General features: G+C 36.4%; 1 protein-coding gene across 2 annotated transcripts in view; it reads left to right on the top strand.

The window, feature by feature from the left end:
- LAMA2 (laminin subunit alpha 2) overlaps positions 1–22,733 on the top strand; it is a 707,630-nt gene that overhangs the window by 303,508 nt on the left and 381,389 nt on the right. For both annotated transcript variants that reach the window (XM_070073612.1, XM_051855341.2), the window contains exons 11-12: positions 14,349–14,489; positions 18,052–18,225. In XM_070073612.1, coding sequence (XP_069929713.1) covers positions 14,349–14,489; positions 18,052–18,225 — 315 coding nt within the window. The remainder of the gene's footprint in view (positions 1–14,348; positions 14,490–18,051; positions 18,226–22,733) is intronic.

Below are 22,733 nucleotides of genomic sequence, written 5' to 3'. Positions count from 1 at the left end.
TAGTCTTGTTTGTGTGATCCCTTTGACTATTAGACCTATCATTATGATCAATTGTGAACTGGAACTGATCTCTTTGACTAGTGAGATGGCATTGGTACATGTCACCTTGATGGGATTGAATTGGAATCCCAAGGCATGTTTCTAACTCTACCATTTGAGGCAAGTCCAATTCAGCATGTGCCAACCTGTACCTCTCCTCCCTCTTTTCTTCAACTCATATTTAACAGAGATCACTTTTCAGTTAAATTTAAACACCTAAGAATAATTGTCTGTTAATTAAAGAGTTCAACCAATAGTATTAAGTAGAACAAAAAAAAAAATACTAAAAGGGATAAAGTATTAAGTTGTTCCTCGACAGTCAGGACAAGGGGTGATCAAGTCATTGTTTCTCAATGGGATGTTTCATTCTGTGTATACTTTATATAAAATCCAATCAGGAGGACTATATTCTTTTAATTGTTTTACATTTCCTTTTTTTATTATTATTATTTGACAGGTAGAGTCATAGACAGTAAGAGAGAGAGACAGAGAGAAAGGTCTTCCTTCCATTGGTTCACTCCCCAATGGCTGCTACGGCTGGCGCTGCGCCGATCCGAAGCCAGGAGCCGGGTGCTTCCCCCTGGTCTCCCATGCAGGTGCAGGGGCCCGAGTACTTGGGCCATCCTCCACTGCCCTCCCGGGCCACAGCAGACAGCTGGACTGAAAGAGGAGCAACCGGGACTAGAACCCAGTGCCCATATGGGATGCCGGCGCCGCAGGTTGAGGATTAACCAAGTGAGCCATGGCACCTTAAAAGCATCCAAAAGCCTATATAGTACACTAACATGATCCATAGTCACCATAGGGTGCAAATGAACCCCTGATATGGCTAGAACCTGATAACTGTCAATCATCGTTTTCCCAATCATCCCTCCCTAATTCTCTCCTCAGCCTCTGCTAACAACCAGCACAGTTTTAACTTCCTTGAGATCACCTATTTTTTCAGACTCCGTGCCTGAGGTCTTTGGATCCATTCTTCTGTGCTTGGCTTATTTCACTTCACATTATGACCTCTAGTTCCACCCATGTCAGTGAGAATGAGATATCACCCCTTTTTAGTACTGCATAACAGCCCGTGTGTACTACACCTGTTTTGATCCATTCATCAATGAAGGGACACCTAAGTTTCCATTTCCTGGCTGTTGTGAATAGTGCTAAATGAACACAAGAGTGTAGATACCTCCTCAACAGTCAGATTTTATTTCACTTAACATTTACCCCTAAGAATGGGACTCATTCCAGGAATGTAAGGATGATTCAGTTATACACACATCAATAAATGGGATATACACAACAGGACTTGACACTAGATTTTGGATCCACAGGGGGAAATTGGAACTGAACTCACTGGAGCTGGGGCTTTGGAGAGGCTTTCCCACAGTGAGCTGGGACTAGAAGATTCTTCTCCAAGCCTAGAGAGACAGCTAGAGAACTTTTGCTTTTCTTCAGGGCTTTGAGGAAGGAAAACTTAATGCCCTATGAGCAATAAAATTCCCAAACCTGTGTGCCATGTGGGAATTGGGTCAATTTTATTCTCTCTTTGCGTGCTAGAATTTAACAAGTCAAGCAAATGGTATTGACACAGGAAAAAATACAGCCTCAACTGAAAATGAACTCATCATGAAGCCCAAAGTACACAACAGGGAAACAACAGCACAAGATCATTATCCACAAAAATTAGAATATTTATACAGTATTGACTAGAAAGACTTGTAAAAATTATATTAAAACATATCCTATTTTTGTTATATACATTATAAAATATGACCAGAATATTAGCAAGTTAACAGAAGAAATTAAAATATTTATATAAACAGATAACTATATTAAACTGAAATAAGAAGCAGTTTGGGAAAATAAACCAATACATTTTACTTCTAGAAAGAAAAATGTAATCAATGTAATTAAAAACTCAATAGATGAGCAAAACAACAGATTAGAAATTGTTAGATATATAACCAGAAGTAGAGAACCCAAGAAATTATCTTTAATTGACACAGGGTGGTAGACAAATAAAAACAAAATAATAATAATGATTGACAAAAATCCAATGTAAGTTTGACAGAAGTTGCCTAAAGAAAAGATTAGAAGAAAAAGATAAGAAACAGTATTAAGTATATAATGGAGGAAAGAATGCTTAAGAATTAAAGAGAATTATGTGTCTTCAATTTGAAGAAGTTAAAGTAGAAATCCCCAACTAGGGCTCCCTAGTGGAAACCTTGCTCACAAGCAAAACAAACAAAACACATATTAAAATCAGATGACTATCAGAACTATGTTCACCACTCAGCCCAGTTTCGCTGAAAAAAGTGCTAAGTAGTATATGTATTTTATAAGGAGAATGTTGAACTTAAAAAAGTTCCCCTGGATTTTAGGATCCAATAATCAGTCTGTAAAAGCAGTAGCATCTCTAAAGACTACTGACAACAAACTAGAAAATGTAACAAGAACATTTAGAACAGAAACACAACTTGATGTTAACAAGAAATTCTTTAAATAGAGGTGATTTTAAAAAAATTTAGAACATAGAATTTTAAAAGAAATAGCTAATAATTCCTAGCACAGGTGAGAACTTAGAAATATGAAAATATTCACTGGTAACTATTATTAGGATGAAGTACGATCACAATGTAGGAGTACAATATGGCATTTTCTGGTATCACTGAGGATGACAAAACCCTGCCATCAGCAAGTCTTCCTCTAAACATTCACCCTGAAGAAATTCTAACAGGGAGATTTTCAAAGTGAACAAACAAAATTTACCAGTGTTCATTTCCTCCTACACAGAATGGAAACAAACAATAAATAAATGGTTGCATTGAAGAACACAGACTACAACAGTACAGCACCATATTCAGAAAAGAATCACTGTTGAAATCCTTACTGCCTTGGAGGACAGAAGCCCCTGTAGATCACCATCCATGGGGCTCAAAAATATTCTACCACACCAACACAAAAACTGCACATTCACAAACTGGACTACGCCCTGTAGAGCAACGGTGACCCCAGTGCTCTGGCACACCACACTTTAATACACAGGAACCAGCAATTCAGAATTGGGGGATCCTGCCTCTAAGATCCTAGGAGCAGGAGTGCTTGCCCTCTCAGATTTGGGGTCTATCTCCTGCTACTTCATCCCCTGCCCAGTCCAGGACAGTACTGGCTACTGTAAGGACCCATGTGTAGCAGGAGAGTTGGCTGGTGCTCCATGACGTTCACCCTACCCTTTGACCTGCCCATCATCTGTATTATCCCACCAAAATTGTAGCATTTCTCCTGTAACCCTAGCTACTCTGCCTAATCAAGTGTCTGCTTGAACAGTGTTCAAGTTTCTGGCCCCTGCTTCCAATCTGGTTTCCTGCTAATGTGTCTGGAAAGGCAGCAGATGATGGCCCAGGTAGTTGTGTCCTTGTCACATATTTGGGAGACTTGAATGGAGTTCTTGGCTCCTGGCTTTAGCCTGGCTCATACCTGGTATTTGCAGCCCTTTGGGGAATGAACCAGAGGATGAAAGATCTCTCTCCCCTACTCCCTCCCTGTCACATTGCCTTTCAAATAAATAAATAAATCTTTTTTAAAAGAGATATAAAGCATAAAAATATATTAAGTGGAATAATAGTCGAACAATCCCCTAATCTTGGGAATAATTTCAATGTTTAGGCATGGGAATCTGAAAGAATTTGAAATAAATACGACTAGAAAAATCCTCAGGACAACATCTTATAGACAAAATGTCAAAAGAACAGCACAAAGAACTATAAAGCAGAGAAAAGTTCCAAATCATATTAAGGGAACTCCTATTAGAATAACAGCAGAGTTGTCAGCAGAATTCTTATAAGAAGGAAAAAGAATGGCACATTCCAAGCTGTGAATAAAAAAATACTTCTAGTCAATAACACTATACCCAACAGAGCTGTCCTTCATAAATGAAAGAGAAATAAAAAAATTCTAAGACATTCTAAGACAGAACACGTATTCATTACCATAGGACTGGCCTCGTAAAAGATGCCTAAGGAAATAACACATACAGAAGCAAAATAAATATGAATAGCTTGATAAAAAAATGTGCATGTATAAAACCCACCAAAAGAACAGATACCTAAAAGAGAAATGGAAAAGAATTAAACCTTATCAATATACAAAATCATCAAACCACAAAGATGAATAATACTAGATGGAGAAAATAACAGATATACAAACAAGCAGAGGAAATTTAAAAAATGGCAATAAGTATCAATTATAACCTTAAACGTAAATGGACTAAATTCCCCAGTTTACAGATAATAATTTGCTGAATGGACTAACAAGAACCAGTGATTTGCTTTCTTCAGGAAAGGATAGTCTCACAGACTGAAAAATGGCCAAAGATATTCTGTGCAAATGAAAACCAAAAGTGAGCAGGAATATTTGTATTTATATCAGGCAGAAGATAAAAATTGATAATGAAGGTCACTATGTGATGACCAAATGCTCAATCCAGTGCAGATAGAATAGTTGTGAATGTGTGTGCATCTAATGCTGATGTTCCCAATTTTATAAAACATACAGAAGATGTAAAGGGAGAAATGAGCTCCAATACAATAATAGTGGGGACTTCAAATTCCGCTATCATCTATAGAAAGATCATTCAGACAAAAATCAAGAAAGAAGCACCAGAGTTGTTAAAGGATACTATAGGATCTGAGGGCAATCTGGCTGTGACATCTGTCACCCCATTGACTCTTAGAACTGATAAACAAATTCAGTAATATTGTAGAGTACAAATCACAAAAAATATCATTTTATACAGCAATAACAAACTTGCTAAAAAAGTCATAAAAGTAGTCCCATTCACAACAGATACAAAAAAAAGAATTTAAAAAATCTAAGAATAAGTTTAACCAAAAAAGTGAAAATTTTTCACTTGTGCAGTGAAAATTGCAAAAACACTAATGAATTGAAGAAGACACAAACAGACTGGGAAGACTTTCCATGTTCATGGATTGCAAGAATTAATGTTGAAGTGGCCTTATTACCCAATGTGATTTACATGTTTAGCAAAATCACTGTGAAAATAATAGAATTCTTCACAAAACGAGAAATAAACCAAGCACAAAGGAGCAAGTTATCACATGATGTCATTCATATGTGGAGTCTAAAAAAAGGTGATCTCATAGAAGTTAATAGTAATGGTTACCAGAGGCAGGGGAGGGACAAAGGGGAGGAGAGTTGGGAAAGGTTGATTAATGGATACTAAAATGTAGCTTGGGTTCTGGGGTACCATAAAGTAACTATAGATAATGTACTGCATTTTTCTCTGTAAAATGTAATGAACTAAAAGTTAGAACTTTAAATGTTTTTAGCATAATGTTAGATATTTGTGGATGTAGATATATTTACACTCATTTGATATTGTACAATGTACACATGTATTGAAACATTACAGAGTACCCTGTCCCTAATCTTAGACCAGTTATGGAAGGAACCATTTAGATTTTTCTAAACCAATTAAATCAGTTTATAGACAGCCTCCACCCTTTTATCTCATCACCTTGGCTCACCTGCAATGAAAAAAAACAGTTTGGGTGGATTAACAAGAATACCACCTACTCGATGTTTCTGGTAGCAATTTTCCATGCACGGACCTCCAACCTGCTCCTTAACTATAAATTCCCACTTATCCTTGCTGAATGTAGCCTCATTGTATACTGAGATTACTTTTCTGTAGTGCAATAGTTGCTGAGTAAAACCTGTTTTGCCAATTTATCTACTGTCCAGGTTCTAGATCTTTTTCTCAATATTAAAAGCTAAGCTTGTGAAAAATGAAAAGCAATTTTCATTCATTTTCTTCTCAATTTTCTGAAACACCACCTATCTACTTCCTAATCATAGTCTGTTTAATAGTAAATAAACACTATGGTGTACTACTCAGCCATAAAAAAGAATGAAATCTTGTCTTTTGCAACAAAATGGATAAAACTGGAAACCATTATACTTAATGAAATAAGCCAGTACCAAAAAGATAGATACCATGTGTTTTCTCTGATCTGGGGTAACTAATAGAGTACCTAAAGTATATTGTACTGGGATGAAATGGATATTTTGAGATTTGATGACTTTTTACATCCCTTGTCTCTTCTGTTGAGGAACAATTTTTTTCTTCATATTATTTGTTGAACTCTTTACTTAGTGTAAAGTTAACCTCATGATCATTAAGTAAAATGAATATAGATCTTTGTAAAAATTAAGAGTAGGAATGGGAGAGGGAGGAGAAGGGTTTGGACCAAGGGCAGGAGGAATGGTAAGGTGGAAAGTATCACTATGTTCCTAAAACTGTATATATGAAATACATGAAACTTGTATGACTGAAATAAAATTTAAAAAACTAAATCTAGAAAAGCAAATAAAAAAGAAAGGTACCTGAAGATATAAATCAGATTTAGGAAATGCTTAAATGGATCAATTTCTGTCTTACTACTTTCATAACATTTGAGAATGGAAACTTCAATGCTGTTTTAAAAATTATAAAGGATATGCTCCTTGGGGAAAAAAAGAATAAGCATTCAACATATACTGCTGATTAATTATCATCCCATTAATTATTATCTTTCAGTACTTTGATACAATTAGTACATAGGTCTCCATAGAAGAATACCTGTAATTGACAACTTACTTGCCCCCAAAATGAGCAGAACTGCAAAATTCCTGAAGCAATTATTACAAAACATAACAAATGTCACTGGAGATATTCCTGGTAACTGTGTCAATACAATTCCCATTGGACTAACAAACATGGTTAAACAGGTACTGCTGAAGTTGTACCTAATTTACAAGGAGGCAACTTTATGAGAAAGAACACAACAAAACTACTGTGATGTTATTTCTCCAGAGAGACCCTGTATTGAGGAAATAATAGCAAAAAGAAAATTGATGTCAACCCAACAGAATCTAACTTAAAGAAATCAAAAATAAAAGAACCTAGTTGATTTTTCTAAACCAACTTTGTTTTCAAAGGCAGAGTCACAAGGAAACAAAGGGCAGCCATTGCAAAAATTTTTGGTAGGATCTGCCAAGATGCATGTAATTAGACATTCAGCTAAATATGTTCAGTGGGAATCTGTCTAAAGCACACATTTCTCCTTAATGGGATAAAAATTCGTTCTTGAGGGACAAAAATTACATATTCCTTTTATGTATAAGGCAAATATATTCACACAGTACATCTGCACATTTGCTGTATCTGTAATATTAAAATTTCATGGAGAGGATGGTACAGAAAAAAAGAACAGACTCCTTAGGGACATGATAATGAAAAATAGGTGGAATAGTTGAGAATGCTGGTCTAAAGTGAAGTGATACTTTTTAATATCACAATGTGTGAGAATATAAAAAAATCTGGATTATTAACAATGAAAAAAGAATAGACTGATTACCTCATATTTGATGTATCTTAATATCAGAATAATGGTCTAAAAATAATGGGTGAAAGATTATTTGGCTTTAAGAAAATATGGTGATATAAATATTAATCTGCAGTGGTAGTCGGAAATGTTCTAGAATTATCTTGGTTCATAGGATTCAGTGTGAAGTTTTTCATTAAATTGTGAATTGGAAAGAATCACTAATGGACCATAAACAAAAGAGTAAAACAAATTTACTGGTTTGATAGGACCTGTTTCATAGAAATATTGACTTAATAGTATAAACGTCATTTTGTTCAGATGAACAGTTAAAACAGCGTTTTTCAATATGGGGATGGACACAACAGATTAGATGCTGCTTGAGAAGCCTGCATTGCATTTGGAGTGTTTGAGGTTGAGTCCTGACTTCACTCCCAATTCTGGCTTCCTGTTTTAGTCCTAAGGCAGCAGACTGTGACTCAAATACTCAGGTTCCTGCCTCTAAAGATTGATACCTTGGCTCCTGGGTTTGGCCTATGCTAAATATGGCTATTATGGGTATTTGAGGATTTAAATGTTGGAAGAAAAATCTGTCTCTGTTTCTCTACCTTTCAAACCAATAAATAAATAAATAAATTTTAATTTATTAAATTATATACTAATAACTAATTTTTCTCAAACCTTTTATTGAAGGTATACAAACTTCAGGCATTGCATAAATACAACTTTTATGAACTTCTTATGAACATATCTACCCTCCAACCCACTCTCCTACCCTTCTTCCTCTCTAATTCCCATTCTTATTTTTAACTGAAATCTATATTCAACTAAATTTATACACAGAAGATTATATGAAGTAAAGAGTTCAACAAATAGTATGAAAAAAAACCTGTTCCTTGACAGTTTTTTTAATTTCTCTTCTGATTTGTCCTGTGACCCACTGTTCATTCAGGAGCATGTTGTTCAGTTTCCAAGTATTTGCATATGTTCTAGAGATTCATGAGTTTCTGATTTCCAGCTTCATTCCATTGTAGTCAGAGAAGATGAATAGTTATGATTTAGATTTGTTTGAATTTGCTGAGAATTGATTTATGGCCTAGCATGTGGTCTATCTTAGAGAAAGTTCCATGGACTGGTGAGAAGAATGTATACTCTGCAATTGTAGGTTGGAAAGTTATGTAGATATCCTTTAGGTACATTTGGTCTATAGTGTTGATTAACTGTTGTTTCTTTGCTGATTTTCTGTCTGGTTGATCTGTCCTTTGCTGAAAGTGGAGTATTAAAGTCCCCCATTACTATTGTATGGGAGTCTATGTCTCACTTTAGATCCGTTAACATTTCTTTTAAACAGCTAGATGCCCTATAATTAGGTGCTTATATATTGGTCAAGTCTTCCTGTTGAAATCATCCCTTATCACACTGCACAGTGCCCTTCTTTGTCTCTTCAAGTTTTTGTGTTAAAGTCTATTTTGCCTGCTATTAGGATGGCTATCCCAGCTCTTTTTTTTTTTGTTTCTGTTAGTGTGGATTGTATTTTTCCATCCTTTTACTTTCAGTCTCCATGTATCTTTGTTGGTGATATGTATTTCTTGTAGGCAACAAATAGGTGGGTTTTGTTTGTAATACATTCTGCCAGTCTGTGGCTTTTAACTGGAGAGTTGAGGCCATTTACATTCAAGATGACTATTGATAAGTAATGACTTGGCCCTGCCATTTTCCCATAACTATTCCTATTGTTTACTTAGGATTTCTTTGTACTTTTACTGCGAGAATTTCTGCCTTCACTTTCTTACATAGTGATGACCATGTTTCTGTGTGTTGCACATCCTTAAGCATCTTTTGTAAAGCTGGATGAGTGATGACAAATTCTTTCAATTTCTGTTTGTTACGGAAGGTCTTTATTTCACCTTCATTCATAAATGAGAGGTTTGCAGGGTATATTGTTCTGGGTTGACAGTGTTTTTCTCTTAAGTCCTGGAATATATCTTGCCATTCTCTCCTAGCCTGTAGGGTTTCTGATGAGAAGTCAGCTGTGAGTCTAATTGTAAATCCTCTGAAAGTTATCTGGTGTTTCTTTTGTGCACATGTTAAAATCGTTTCTTTATCTTTTACTGTGGAGAGTTTGACTACAATGTGTTGTGATGGATATCTTTTCTAGTCATGTCTATTAGGAGTTCTACATTCTTCCTGTACTTGGATATCCCTTTCTTTCTCAAATTAATGGAGTTTTCTGTAGTTATTTCACTAAAAAGGCCTTCTAATCCATTCTCTCTTTCCATGCCTTTAGGAACTCCTAGGAGTTCCAACACTGTTTTTTAGTTTTATAATTTTTTTGGTCTGACAGTAAAATTTCCAGAGATTTGTATTCTATCTTGGATATTTTGTCTTCTGCCTCATTGAGTCTGTTGTTAAGTCTTTCCACTGCATTTTTTATTTGATCCACTAAATTCTTCTTTTCCAATATTTCATTTTGATTTCTCTTTAAAATCTCAATTTCATGGGAAAGGTATTCATTCATGTCATTATGGATTTCTTTAATTTGTATATTTGCTTCTGATTACTTCTAAGTAAGCCTATGATCAATTCCTTGAGTTCCATTTCCTGTATTTCTTCAATATCTTCATTTTCACATTCTAGCATTGAAGTGTTTGTTCCTTTGGAGGCATCATATTGTCTTCCTTATTCTTGTTTCTTGAATTGCTGTTTATTTTTAGGCATCTGTAGAGAAACTTTTTGGGTTTGTTTTTGTTTTTGTTTTTTTCCCCATGATGGTTTTTATCTTTGGAGTTGGTCACATGGGTACGGAACACCTAAAGGACAGTCTCCAGAACCCCCAGAAGTAAAACTGAGAGCTCAAGACCTTCAACTGAACAAAACCAGGCATTTACCACAGATCACACTGTTGACATAAGTCATCTGGAGGTACCCTGGGCTTCAGATATACAAAGACACTCTGATGAGGCAGCATGTTAGAAGGGTTTCTCTCTCTAGCATAACATCCAAGGTTATATACAGGGTTTGAGCTTCCCAAACCATTTGAATTAACCTATCACTGCTTCCCTATCATAATGAAATATTTCTTTGTTCCAATGTCTCACATTTCATAGACATTTTACCTGATACTATCTACTCAAGTGTCTCAAATATAGTTCTATCGCTTTATCTCCTGCTGAATAATGATTAACAACTTAACAATTACTGAGGGGAAATATCCATATTCTTTGGGTATGTTACTTACCTAAGGACAAGGACCCTGGATTGCCAGGACCAAATGAAGTTCCTAGCAGCAGGAACTTTGAATAGGAAGTATTCAATAATTTTTTTTAAAATTAAAAGCTGTTTATTTTGCCCCCCAACAAAACTGAAATCTATAGAATAGTTTTTGCATAATACATTTTCCCCATGAACTGTTTTGGATCTATCATATTATTTTTGTAATACAAACTTACGTTTAAAAACTGTAACAAATACATTTGCTTTGAAAGATTATATAATGAATATACCATCTACTTTTCAAGTTTCTTTTCCTCATGTTTCTCATTCTGTCTCTGCCAAGTTCAATTTTTACACTGCTTTTCAAGGTTTAGGGAACATTCCACTCTTATCGTAAAGCCTGCTCAAACCATCAAAACAGGAATTTGTGCTTCCTCCTCTATGTTACCATAATGTTCTTCATTTCTGAAGTGTACATAGCATAATTCACTTTGCATTAACATTGTGAGCATACCTTTTTACCCAACGTTGGCTTGTAAACACTAAGACCATGACTAACCCATCTTTATATTACCCAGAAATCCTACCCTAATGTGTTGCTTCAGGTTATTAAATTAAATTGAATATGCAATTATTTAATCATAATTTTTCAAGGTCATATTACCAGGCTGAAATGGAGCTAAGAAAAATGTAACTAATGTCTAAATTTTTATAATTGTTGAACTCTGTCTGAATCTCAGAAAAGTAGTATTATTTGGTTTCAAATAAGAGTAAATGAAAAGTAGATTAGACCAAGCACATAAGAACACAGTGTACAGAACAGCTGTACTGTGTTCTCAATGGGATAAAATAAATTATAATTATAGATGTGTTTCATCTTTCCTGTCTGTGTACTCTTTTGAAGATGTTCTCAACTTCAGTGCTTTAGGGATTTATTTATCAATATGTCTGATATTGATTTGATTGGTTTTGCTGACATCATGTCAAAATATCTGAAATATACCTTAAAAATAAGAACTCTCAGGGCAGATGTGTAGTCTGAGACTTGGGATGCTAACTGGGACACCTGAATCACATATTGTGTTCTGAGTTTGAACCCTAAGCTCTGATTCCTCCTAATTCATGGCCTGGAAGCCAGCAGTAATGGCTCAAGTGACTGGGGTCTCGCCAGCCATATGGGAGGACTGTATTAAGTGGTTGCCTCCCAGTTTCAGTCTAGTGTATAAAAATTGGCAAGAGTGTCACTGTCAATACTTTGATTTATGTACACTTCAGGGTGCTAACATTTAACACATGGAACAGGATTAGGGACACCCCATTGTTCAAAGTCTCATCAATATAGAAGTGATTGACTTTGTTACAAGTCAGAAATTAAGAGCCAAAAAGTGAATTTCAATCCAAATGTTTGGACTATAAGGAGATTCTTTTTGTTCTTCTTACACATTTCCCCTTTCTTATGGCAGTTTTTCCTTCTCTCATTTTGTTTGTATGTTCTCAGATTTTATTTTCTATATTCTGCCCAACATTGGCTTATTCAAATCTGTTTTATTAAGTGTATACTAAGTGCTTAGCACTTTGCGGTGCATAAAGAACACTACCAGCCAAGAGTTTTGTTTAAACTTACCAAAGTTGTATGAACCTAGGGCTTAATATCATGACAGGGAACTATAAAGATAAGACAGGGTTTACTTCTGAAAATGTTATGGTGTGAAGCTGGAGAGATTATGATGTAGAGCTGAAGAACTAGCTATGATTATCTATAGTTATAATTAGGCAATGTATGAAGGACTATAAGAGCACACTTAAGAAGTTTGCAAACAGAAAGGAAAGTCCCAGAACTGAAGTATTATGGATATTCACAAAAGAGGGAAAAATGTGGAATAAATATGTTTTTAGGGAATATTGAAAATCTCTTTCCTGGAAAGCGGGAAGCCTTCATTTACAAGTATCCATCAAGATTAAATATTTTTTTATTTTATTTTTTATTTTTTTAACTTTTATTTAGTAAATATAAATTTCCAAAGTACAGTTCATGGATTACAATGGCTTCCCCCCCATAACTTCCCTCCCACACGCACCCCTCCCATCTCCCACTCCCTCTCCCATCCCATTCACATCAAGATTCATTTTCAATTATCTTTATATACAGAAGATCGATTTAGTATATATTGAGTAAAGATTTCATCAGTTTGCACCCACACAGAAACACAAAGTGTAAAATACTGTTTCAGTACTAGTTATAGCATTACTTCACATTGGACATCACATTAAGGACAGATCCCACATAAGGAGTAAGTACACAGTGACTCCTGTTGTTGACTTAACAATTTGACACTCTTGTTTATGGCGTCAGTTGCATGTACCAATGCCATCTCACTAGTCCAAGTGATCAATTTCAGTTCACAATTGATCACACTGATAGGTCTGAGAGTCAAAGGGATCACACAAACAAGACTAGTGTCTGCTAATACTAACTGACAGACTAAAAAAAGGGAGAGAACGATCCAACATGGGAAGCGGGATACACAGCAGACTTATAGAATGGCAGATGTCCTGAACAGCACTCTGGCCTCAGAATCAGCCCTTAAGGCATGCAGATATGGCTGATGAGCCCATGAGAGTATTTTAGGCATGGAAAGCCAAGACACTCTGGCAAAAACAAAACAAAACAAAACAAAAAACAAAAAAAAAAAAACAACCTAAATGAAAGATCTCTGTGAATGAGATCCCAGTGGAAAGAACGGGGCCATCAAAGAAGGAGCTACCTTTCTCTGAAGGGAGGAGAGAACTTCTACTTTGACTATGACCCTGTCTGAATAAGATCGAAGTCAGTGAACTCAAAAGGCTTCCATAGCCTGGGAAACTCATGGCAAGAGCCTAAGATTAAGCATTCTTTACATTAATTATATACTTATGTATATACTTAAGTATATACAAGTATTATATACTTACCAGTTTATTATAGTCAATTTTGCTTGCCTGAGTCTATATTATGGCTTACCTATAAACATTTTATTCAGTGTACTGGGACCAGGAATAAAGAAACAAATCTGGAGAGCAGTTACTGAACAAGACTGATTTTTTTCCCATAATATCATTATATAGCTATCTGCCTATACTGAAGTATTAAAGGAAACACAGGAAAAAATCAACCAGGGAAAACTATTCTCCTTTTCTACTTGGTCAAATCAGAGAGATAAAATTGTCCCATCTCTCTACCTGTCAAATTCTTATTCTGTCTCAAATGTATATATTTTTAATCTGTATAAAGTATTTTACAGTTGGTGTAAGCATCTTCTGTTGTACATTTGTGTATTAGTTTAATGTCTTTAATGTTAGCAAATGTCCTGTGTTTTAAGATTAAGTAGCGCAGTGATACAAAGCAGTGCATCTGACCGGTCCCATGTTAATCAAACATATTTTCCTATATTTATCATGACATTGATTGTGTACTCTCAATATATACAAAGATCAAAATTGTAAGTTTAAGATAGTAAAATAACATGCACTAATCATTCCTCCAGAGTGGTTAGAAATGATGTCACTTAATGAAGGTTTTGAGCAGATTTTTGAAAGTCTCCTGATGCCCTAAAACTGATCGAGAAAATAAAGTGAAGAAATGCGTGATTACTGTTTTCCTGTTAACAGATAGGTGCAACACTTCATTTTGCAGGTTCCCTGTGTTTGTTACTAATGAACGCACTTTTGCATTTACAGGAGAACGTTGAAGGAGGCGACTGCAGTCGTTGCAAAATGGGTTTCTTCAATTTGCAGGAAGCTAATCCAAAAGGTTGTGAAGAGTGTTTCTGTTCAGGGGTTTCAGACAGATGTCAGAGCTCCTACTGGACCTACGGCAACGTAAGCATTCCCTGCACTGCTTCAAGGGCTGCCCTGGCTGCCATGGTTGTTCTTGTGTAAGAACAACCATGATCATAGATTTTTTGTCTTGTAATGAGCTTCTGCTTAAAGTTACCATGAAGTGATGGGGTTTTCTTCCCACACTGTACGTCTGTACACAAAGCCATTTTATTGGTAACAGTGTGTAAACTGGATCCTTTTAGAATGAGTAGACACTAGTTCACTGTCAATGATCAGTCAGTGAAACTATAATGTCATTAATATTGTTTCGATTCCGAAGATACATGACTTAATAGAGAAAGAGTGAGATGATGATATCAAGAATTTGATTTCTACTCACCACTATTTTTGTATGTAAGGTAAGCAAAAACTCAGTTGAGGTGTCGCCTGGGGTACCTGCATCCATATGTAAGTGCCTGGGTTCCAGTCCTAGTTCCACACCTGATTCCAGCTTCCTGCTAATGTGTACTCTGGGAGCAGCAGATGACGGCTCAGGGATTTTAGGCCCTGCCACCCACAGAGGAGAGCTGGATTGATTCTAGCTCTTCGCTTCACACTCGCCCAGTTCCAACTGTTTGAGGCATTTATAGTGAACTAGTAGATGGGAGCAATCAATCTCACTTACCTCTTACCCCATCGTATCATCTACCAGTATAATACAGACATATATCTATATTATCACCTATTTGTTGTTGCCTGAGTTCTTTCATTGTTAAGAGGAGATACTATATTGGACAACACCTTCATTCTTAGGCCACTAGAACAATTTTGAATTATTACTCAAACTATTTGGTGATTTTCTTCCTCTACCATAAACCCTACCACACTGTGCACTGCCTCTCAATGCAGAGGGCATTTTCTCTCCCTATAGAAAAAGTATGAAGGAAGGGGGATGTTCCAGGACTTTCAAGTAGCTCTGTAGCTGAGCCTTAGAATATAAGATGGTAGAAAGCAGACTGGAGAGACAAACCAAGAGGAACAGTGAGAAACTAGAGCTTAGATGCTTGAGTAGGCAGAGAGGTGGGGATATTCTCTTTGGAGAGTCATTAAGGGACTTCAAACAGAGGAATGATGTAATCGAAGTTATCTTTTACAAAAACTGCTGTTTTGGTAAACTATTTCCCAAACATTTCTTTTTTCATCTTTAATCTGCTGATGAATACTGAACACTAGCAACTAATTTTACGTGCCTAAATTGCTTTTAAGTCAAGTTTTAAATAATGAGAAATTACTATCTAAAGTTGACCCAAACTGTTGCTTTCGGAGTAGACTCCAAAAAGGTCAAGAACAAATGGGCATCTTTTCTAAGTTCCTAATTTTGTTCTTAAAATCCCAGCCAACCCTCCTGCCTGCTCCACTGGGTAGTAGAATTTCTTATCTAGCCAAGGTGCAGAGCTGGAACTCATGCCTTGGTCTTTGGAAGCTACATGCCCTGAATCTCACTTAACTGTTTTACAGTGCTTGAGGATGATATTGGAAACAGAAGAGGAGAAGGAGTGTATTACTGACTGTCTAGGCAGCCAGTAAGCTGTTGTCTGGACTCATTTGTCTTTGGCCAAGGCGTGCTTTCACCATTACTGTGCTGCTCCTCATTGCACATGCCACCTAGCCCCTCACATAGGTCCAATAGGTGTGTGGAAGCTGAGAGCCAAAAACCTTAGCAGCCAGTGTTTTCTACTTATTGCTAGGGTACATTGTTTTGTTTTGTTTTGTTTTGTTTGGAGGTAAAATAGCAAGGTTTATTAGGGAAGGGACATCTGTAAGGATGGATGGGCACCTCTCCAGACAGGACCCAAGAGAGTGCCCAGTCGCTTGGACTTGGGGGGGAGGGCAGCGAGGTTACATGGTTGAGTAGAGAGATTACACCTGGCCAGACCAGGTGGGTGGCTCAGCAGAGCACATTGTTTTTTTTTATTATTCTTGTTGTTGTTGTTGGTATTATCATCGTCATGTTTAATTTTGGTAGGACATTTGAAATTTGAAAATCATCTTTGTGCCTGACTTTGGCCAGAGTATAAAAATGGAAATGCATATCTTATACATACCCTTATTCCTAGTAAAAGTCTATTTTCTTTCCTGGGTTGGAGATCTAGGTTTTGAGACCCTATGGGACGGAATACATACAGTATTGACAGGTGTTTTCATAGCAAAATGCTAGTGGAGTCAGAAATCCATAAGTCCCACAGTAGAAACTTTAAAAACTGGGAAAGAAAGAAATATTAAATTAAAAAGCTCCTTTTAGATGCTCACATATTTTGTTTTCTTTCTCTGATTTACAAATATAATGGATCTTCAAAAAGTTCATGGAAAATATGCATTATGAATAAACTATGCATGGATTTCAAAACATTTTATAGCAGAATATATTTTTAAAATTTTATCTTCTATGAACTTTTTGAGACCTCTTTGTACATATGTAACACTTTTTGAGATACTTTTTCATCAACAACAAGAAATTACTAGAGTAAAAAATATGAAATTTAAAGCATGACTATTTTTATGTTGTATAATGTTATAACTATTGTGTGACTTTCAATGGATTTCTTAATTTAATAAAGCAGCAATTGGAGTCACAGTTTTTTCTAAAAAAATAATACAGGATGAATAAAAACTGATTATTATGTAGTACCATAAAAACTACTGGAAACATCAAGGGAAAGTGTGGGTTTATGTATTTGATGAGTTTCAAAATATTCATAACTTTTCCAAATGCTTATCTTTTTTGCTGTTTTATTAAACAGGCATTTGGCAGAGTTTAGGTGCTACTTGGAATGCTCACATCCCAAATCAGAGTTGCATGTACTTTGAGTCCAAGCTCAGCTTCTTTTTTTTTTTTCTTTTTTTTTTCTTTCTTTTTTTTTCTTTTTTTTTTTTTCTTTTTCTTTTTTTTTTTTTGACAGGCAGAGTGGACAGTGAGAGAGAGAGACAGAGAGAAAGGTCTTCCTTTGCCGTTGGTTCACCCTCCAACGGCCGCGCGGCCGGCCACTGCAGTCGGCCGCTGCAGCCGGCGCACCGTGCTGATCTGATGGCAGGAGCCAGGTACTTCTCCTGGTCTCCCATGGGGTGCAGGGCCCAGGTACTTGGGTCATCCTCCACTGCACTCCCGGGCCATAGCAGAGAGCTGTCCTGGAAGAGGGGCAACCGGGACAGAATCCAGAGCCCTGACCGGGACTGGAACCCGGTGTGCTGGCGCCGCAAGGCAGAGGATTAGCCTAGTGAGCCGCGGCGCCGGCCCCAGCTCAGCTTTTGAGACTGGCTTCCTGCTAATGTACACCCTTGGAGGCAATGGTATTGGCTCAAATATTTGAGTCTCTGCCACCCACAAAGGAGCCCTGGGTTGAGTTGCCTGCTCCCAGATTTGGCCTTTCCTAGCCCAAGCTGCTCTCTGCATTTGATGACCAAACCAGTGGATGGAAGATCTCTGTCTGTCTGTGTCTCTCTTTGCCTTACAAAAGTTTTTAAATGTAATAAGCCAAAAATAGCTACTATAGAAATATGAAATACGAGAGGAACTGATGAATGTTTCTTTTTCTAATAAATGATGCTTGTGTGTTTGCCTAAGATACAAGATATGAATGGCTGGTACCTGACTGATATCTCTGGCCGCACACGAGTGGCTCCTCAGCGGGACAGCTTACATTCACCAGAGCAGATCAGCATCAGTAACGCACAGGTCCGGCAAGCCCTGCCCAACAGCTACTACTGGAGTGCACCAGCTCCGTATCTGGGGAACAAAGTAAGTGCTTCCTTCTCTCTACTCTCCTTTAAGCGACTGATCATAACAATGAGTTCTATTTAGTATTTTATTAAAGAAAGATGAAGTCAAATACATACTGTATTGAATTGCTAGAACCGCTAAATCAGACCAACTTGGTCATTTCTCCTGTGTCACATGTGCAAGGTATGTATATTAGACATTAATGGCCCACGGAATCTCTATTTCACAACTTTATGCACTCCTAATTGGTGTTCTGTGTATACTTTTTGAATGAATGACTAAGTTAAGGAAGACTTTAGGGTATTTTTATAAAACAAATTGCAGATATTAGATGACACTCTGTTGTGTTTTTTGAAGATATTTTTTGTGTAGAGTGGTCTATGGAGTGCTACTTACTGACGTTTTTCTCATCTGTCGCTATTTCATTTGAAAACTGATATTGAAGAGCACTACTTTTTCTACTGCCTGGTATGAATGTTAATTGGAAAAGAAATTTATTACATAACTAGTTTAATGCTTGCCATGAGACTGTGTAAACAACATATTTCCTAAGTTCAGACAAAGAGCCACCTTGAGAGTGCCAGATGGGAAGCATGTGTTTATTCTGAAGCAGGCGCACATGTGTATAAAAACAAACAAACACAGATAAACAAAGGTAGCCCCACAAGGACGGGCTTTCCCTTGTGTTCTGGATTAATGCTCATCTATATAAGGTGCTTTATGTCTATTATTTTGCCTAATAATTTGTTGGAAACAACATTTTATATGAGTACTTGCTTGTTCTGTGAATGTTAATACCTTATCATCTGATAGGCAAATTACTGTTATCACACCAGAAGCTGTGATGGAAAAAACCTTTAATGAATTGATGCTGTTTAAACCAAGTTTTCATGTGTAAGAATATGGTATTACTTTTGAAGAAGCCTTCATTGAGAAAATAGAAGTATATTTATAGCTAGGAGTTCTCTTTTATGACATGTGAATGTTAGAATAAAAAAATTCAGTAGCTTATATGCTAATCAGTGAATGGAAACTGGTGGTTTTAGCCAATTGAAAAATTATGTGTCATGGTCAGTTTCTTATTTTTAATGGGCTTCTAAGTAATATAACAAAAATGTGTAAATGAATAAAACAAGTTTTCAGTTAACTTGTATTTTAAAAGAGACAGCGTATGTTGCATAAAATTCAATAGCTGCAATAAAAATCTAATTAAACTTTTATTTGCAAGGCCTTTTATGACAAGTCATTTTATCCTGTTCTATTTAGGAACCTCCTGTATTTTCAACAAGAATAAAATAGCACACAAGACTTGAGTTTCTATTGCTTAAAATTGCCAAAAAATAAAATAAATAAATGAGCATATTATTTTTAATTGCTCTGAGGAGCTCCAAGAAGAGCTTCAGGTCTAAATTAGATAGGATTCAGCAATCTGACTTATAATTTGATCATAACATTTATTTAAAGGTGGCTTATAATAGAAATAACCACATTTTCCATCATTTCTTCTTTGGTCATATGCTTTTTCTTTTTGTTGGCTGAAAATCAAATTGACAGAAGGAAAGCAAATAAATGGGATGTTAAATAGCATCCAAGCAAAGGATTTGGACATCCTGTTCATTGCTGCTGGTTCCCAAAGATAACTTCCCTTATCCTGGATGAACTGTTTCTTATAACCACCCACAATGAATATTTCCCCACAGATCATTTTCACATCAGAACTCTGTGTTTGCCTGTGCTCCAGTTTCCATTCAGTGAACAAAATAATGGTAACAGGGTGTGCAAATTGTCTGAATATGGAAGACATTTTTAAACGTAATGTGGAAGCCCTTGGTGGTTTACTGTCAGACATCTCAGTATGAATGAAACAATTTGCCTTAATAACTGAACCATATAAATTTTTGATACTACAATAATACTGCAAGCTCTCAGAAATTACCACAGTACATCTTAACTGTCATGTCCCATCACGTAAATTATAGTCATGATGACATGCTTAGCTTGGTTGATTTAATATCTTGCTAAGGAAATGGAAAATTGTAGAGCCTTGTGTATAAATTCAATAAAGCCACTTTTCTAAATAGTTGAGCCTAAATTCTTCACCAGTAATTGCTGTTCGATTCAGAGCCATTGCCAGAATCTGACAGAAATAGTATATCAAGAAACCAGCGCATCTGCTTAAATACAGAATTTCATTTACATCCATGACCAAGAGGCTCTGGGTACATAATTCCTCCTCTGCATTTTGAATGTCAATTCCCAAGTTGAAAAAAATATTTATGAGATGCTATTAGCTTTTTCTAAATATTTATGTAACTAATTTTCAAACATTTTTCCAAGTCACTTAGTTAGAAGGCAACTTCTAACAGAAGGCAGATTCGCTGTATATATTCTCTGGTAATGGCGACACCACATGCCCATCTTCATTTCATAGGAATCCAAATAATGCAAGTGCATTCATATGGGACACACTTTGCTAACATAGAAATCTTCTCTGTAATAAAATTCAAGAACACAAGTCAGTTTGGCAAAGAAGTACATATTTACTTCTATATTCTTTGGAATAATGAGAAGTGATTAAAAGTCTATGTATGGGCCGGCACCATGGCTCACTTGGCTAATCCTCTGCCTGCGGCGCCGGCACCCCAGGTTCTAGTCCTGGTTGGGGCACCAGGTACTAGTCCTGGTTGCTCCTCTTCCACAGCTCTCTGCTGTGACCCAGGAGGGCAGCAGAGAATGGTCCAGGTGCTTGATCGCTGCACCTGCATGGGAGACCGGGAGGAAGCACTGGCTCCTGGCTTCGGATCAGTGCAGCGCTGGCATGGCAGCCATTGGGGGAGTGAACCAATGGAAGGAAGACCTTTCTCTCTGTCTCTCTCTCACTGTCTATAACTCTACCTGTCAAAAAAAAAAAGTCTATGTATGGATGGTAAGACAAACTTAGCGCATTTTGTACTGCCCATTGAAAAAACTCCTAATGATCTCAGATATGTGCTAGTTCCTAGTAGCAATCTTGGCTGTTTTTTCTTGTAGGTGAATGAATATTTGGCACATATAGCAAAATCAAGTGTTAATTTTTCCACCTCATTGTAGACAATCAAAAGGAATTAAGTCAGGTAACCACAGGGCTATCGTAGGCAGCATTTATTTTTTAAATGCTTGGCAAATATTAGTGCTTGGTTTTAGGGCATTTATTTAAGCATAGAACAGGCAGGGCTGGAAAGAGCTTGAAAGGCAAAGAATCCTGCTGATTTGCTGCAAGCTGCAGCTATTCAGAAACAGTTTGGGAATTTCAGAATTGGGATAATTTGCTGCTTTTGTAAATTCAGTGCTATTGGAACATGGAAAGAGTCATTTACTTAAGGTTACCCTGGTGGGCTGAAATAGTTAGTATAGCTTCCTAAAGCACTTCCCAGCATCTGTAAAGTTCTCAGAGAATCTGGCTTGGCTGGTTTGCTCTCCCCACATTACCATTAATGCTTCAATTCTGTCTTGGAACATTATTAAATTAATGTTATGTGATTTGTCTTGCACAAAACAATGCCTGTTTTCTACAACATTATGGCATCTTTCTGTTTCTAGCTCAGAGAAGCTGTTCAACTTTTCATGTAGTTGCCAGGAATACCCATGGGGTAGCCTAAGCACCATGCTAGGAGAGCCTGCTTACACAGTAGCAGCTGGCTTCTGAAGGTACTTGTAGGTTGTACTTGCTTGATTTTCAGTTCTACCTCCCAGATCCCAAATGAAAGCTGTGGATTAGAAGAAGGAGGTTGGTGTTTGAGGTTTACAGGATAGTATAGTTCTTATGACCTAAAAGGAACTCAACAGATATCCTGTGGTGGATGCTACATGCTTAACCCAAACACAACTTGAAAAAAAATGAACTTCCTGCAATTTAACCCTTAAATTAAAATAATTCATTAAGGAGATCATTATGTTTATGAAGAATGACAAGGCCATTAAAGTAAATAGGATAATTCATTTGTGATTTATTATTTTTTCAATAAACCAGATCCCGTAAAGAATGATATGGTAATGGAATAGGACCAAGAAGAAAACTCGCTACCTAAAATAAACCCAATGAATTATTAATGGCAAATAAAACAATAAAGATTAAAAAAAAGGATTCATGTCTTTCCTCTGGTTATTACAGAGGCCTATTGTTGTAAAATTAGCCCACTGAGGAGGTCTTGTGGTCAAACAGAAGTCTTATGGTCTGACATAGCCTTTTCATAATATTATCTTCATGTTTCTTCTATTAAATTTATAAAGCATTAATTCCAATATAACAAAAATTGTATAAAGCATTTAACTGTTTGTGTGCATTCTCCTACTTACAGTGCTGAGTAATGAAATATAATAGGAAAAAGGCTAATTTTTACAGTTGATCCAGTGACTTAATATTTAAGAGGGAAACATTCAGTTTAATAGCAACTTGGTAAGGAAAATCAAAAAGTTTACTTCACAGTAACTTTAGACAACTTGGTTTGCAATAGAGGCAACATAACTACCATAAGGTAGGGCTGCCT

The sequence above is a fragment of the Oryctolagus cuniculus genome, chromosome 5 (genome assembly GCF_964237555.1).
Source record: "Oryctolagus cuniculus chromosome 5, mOryCun1.1, whole genome shotgun sequence".
Taxonomy (NCBI): Eukaryota; Metazoa; Chordata; class Mammalia; order Lagomorpha; family Leporidae; genus Oryctolagus; species Oryctolagus cuniculus.
This window is presented reverse-complemented; position numbering and strand designations above follow the sequence as displayed.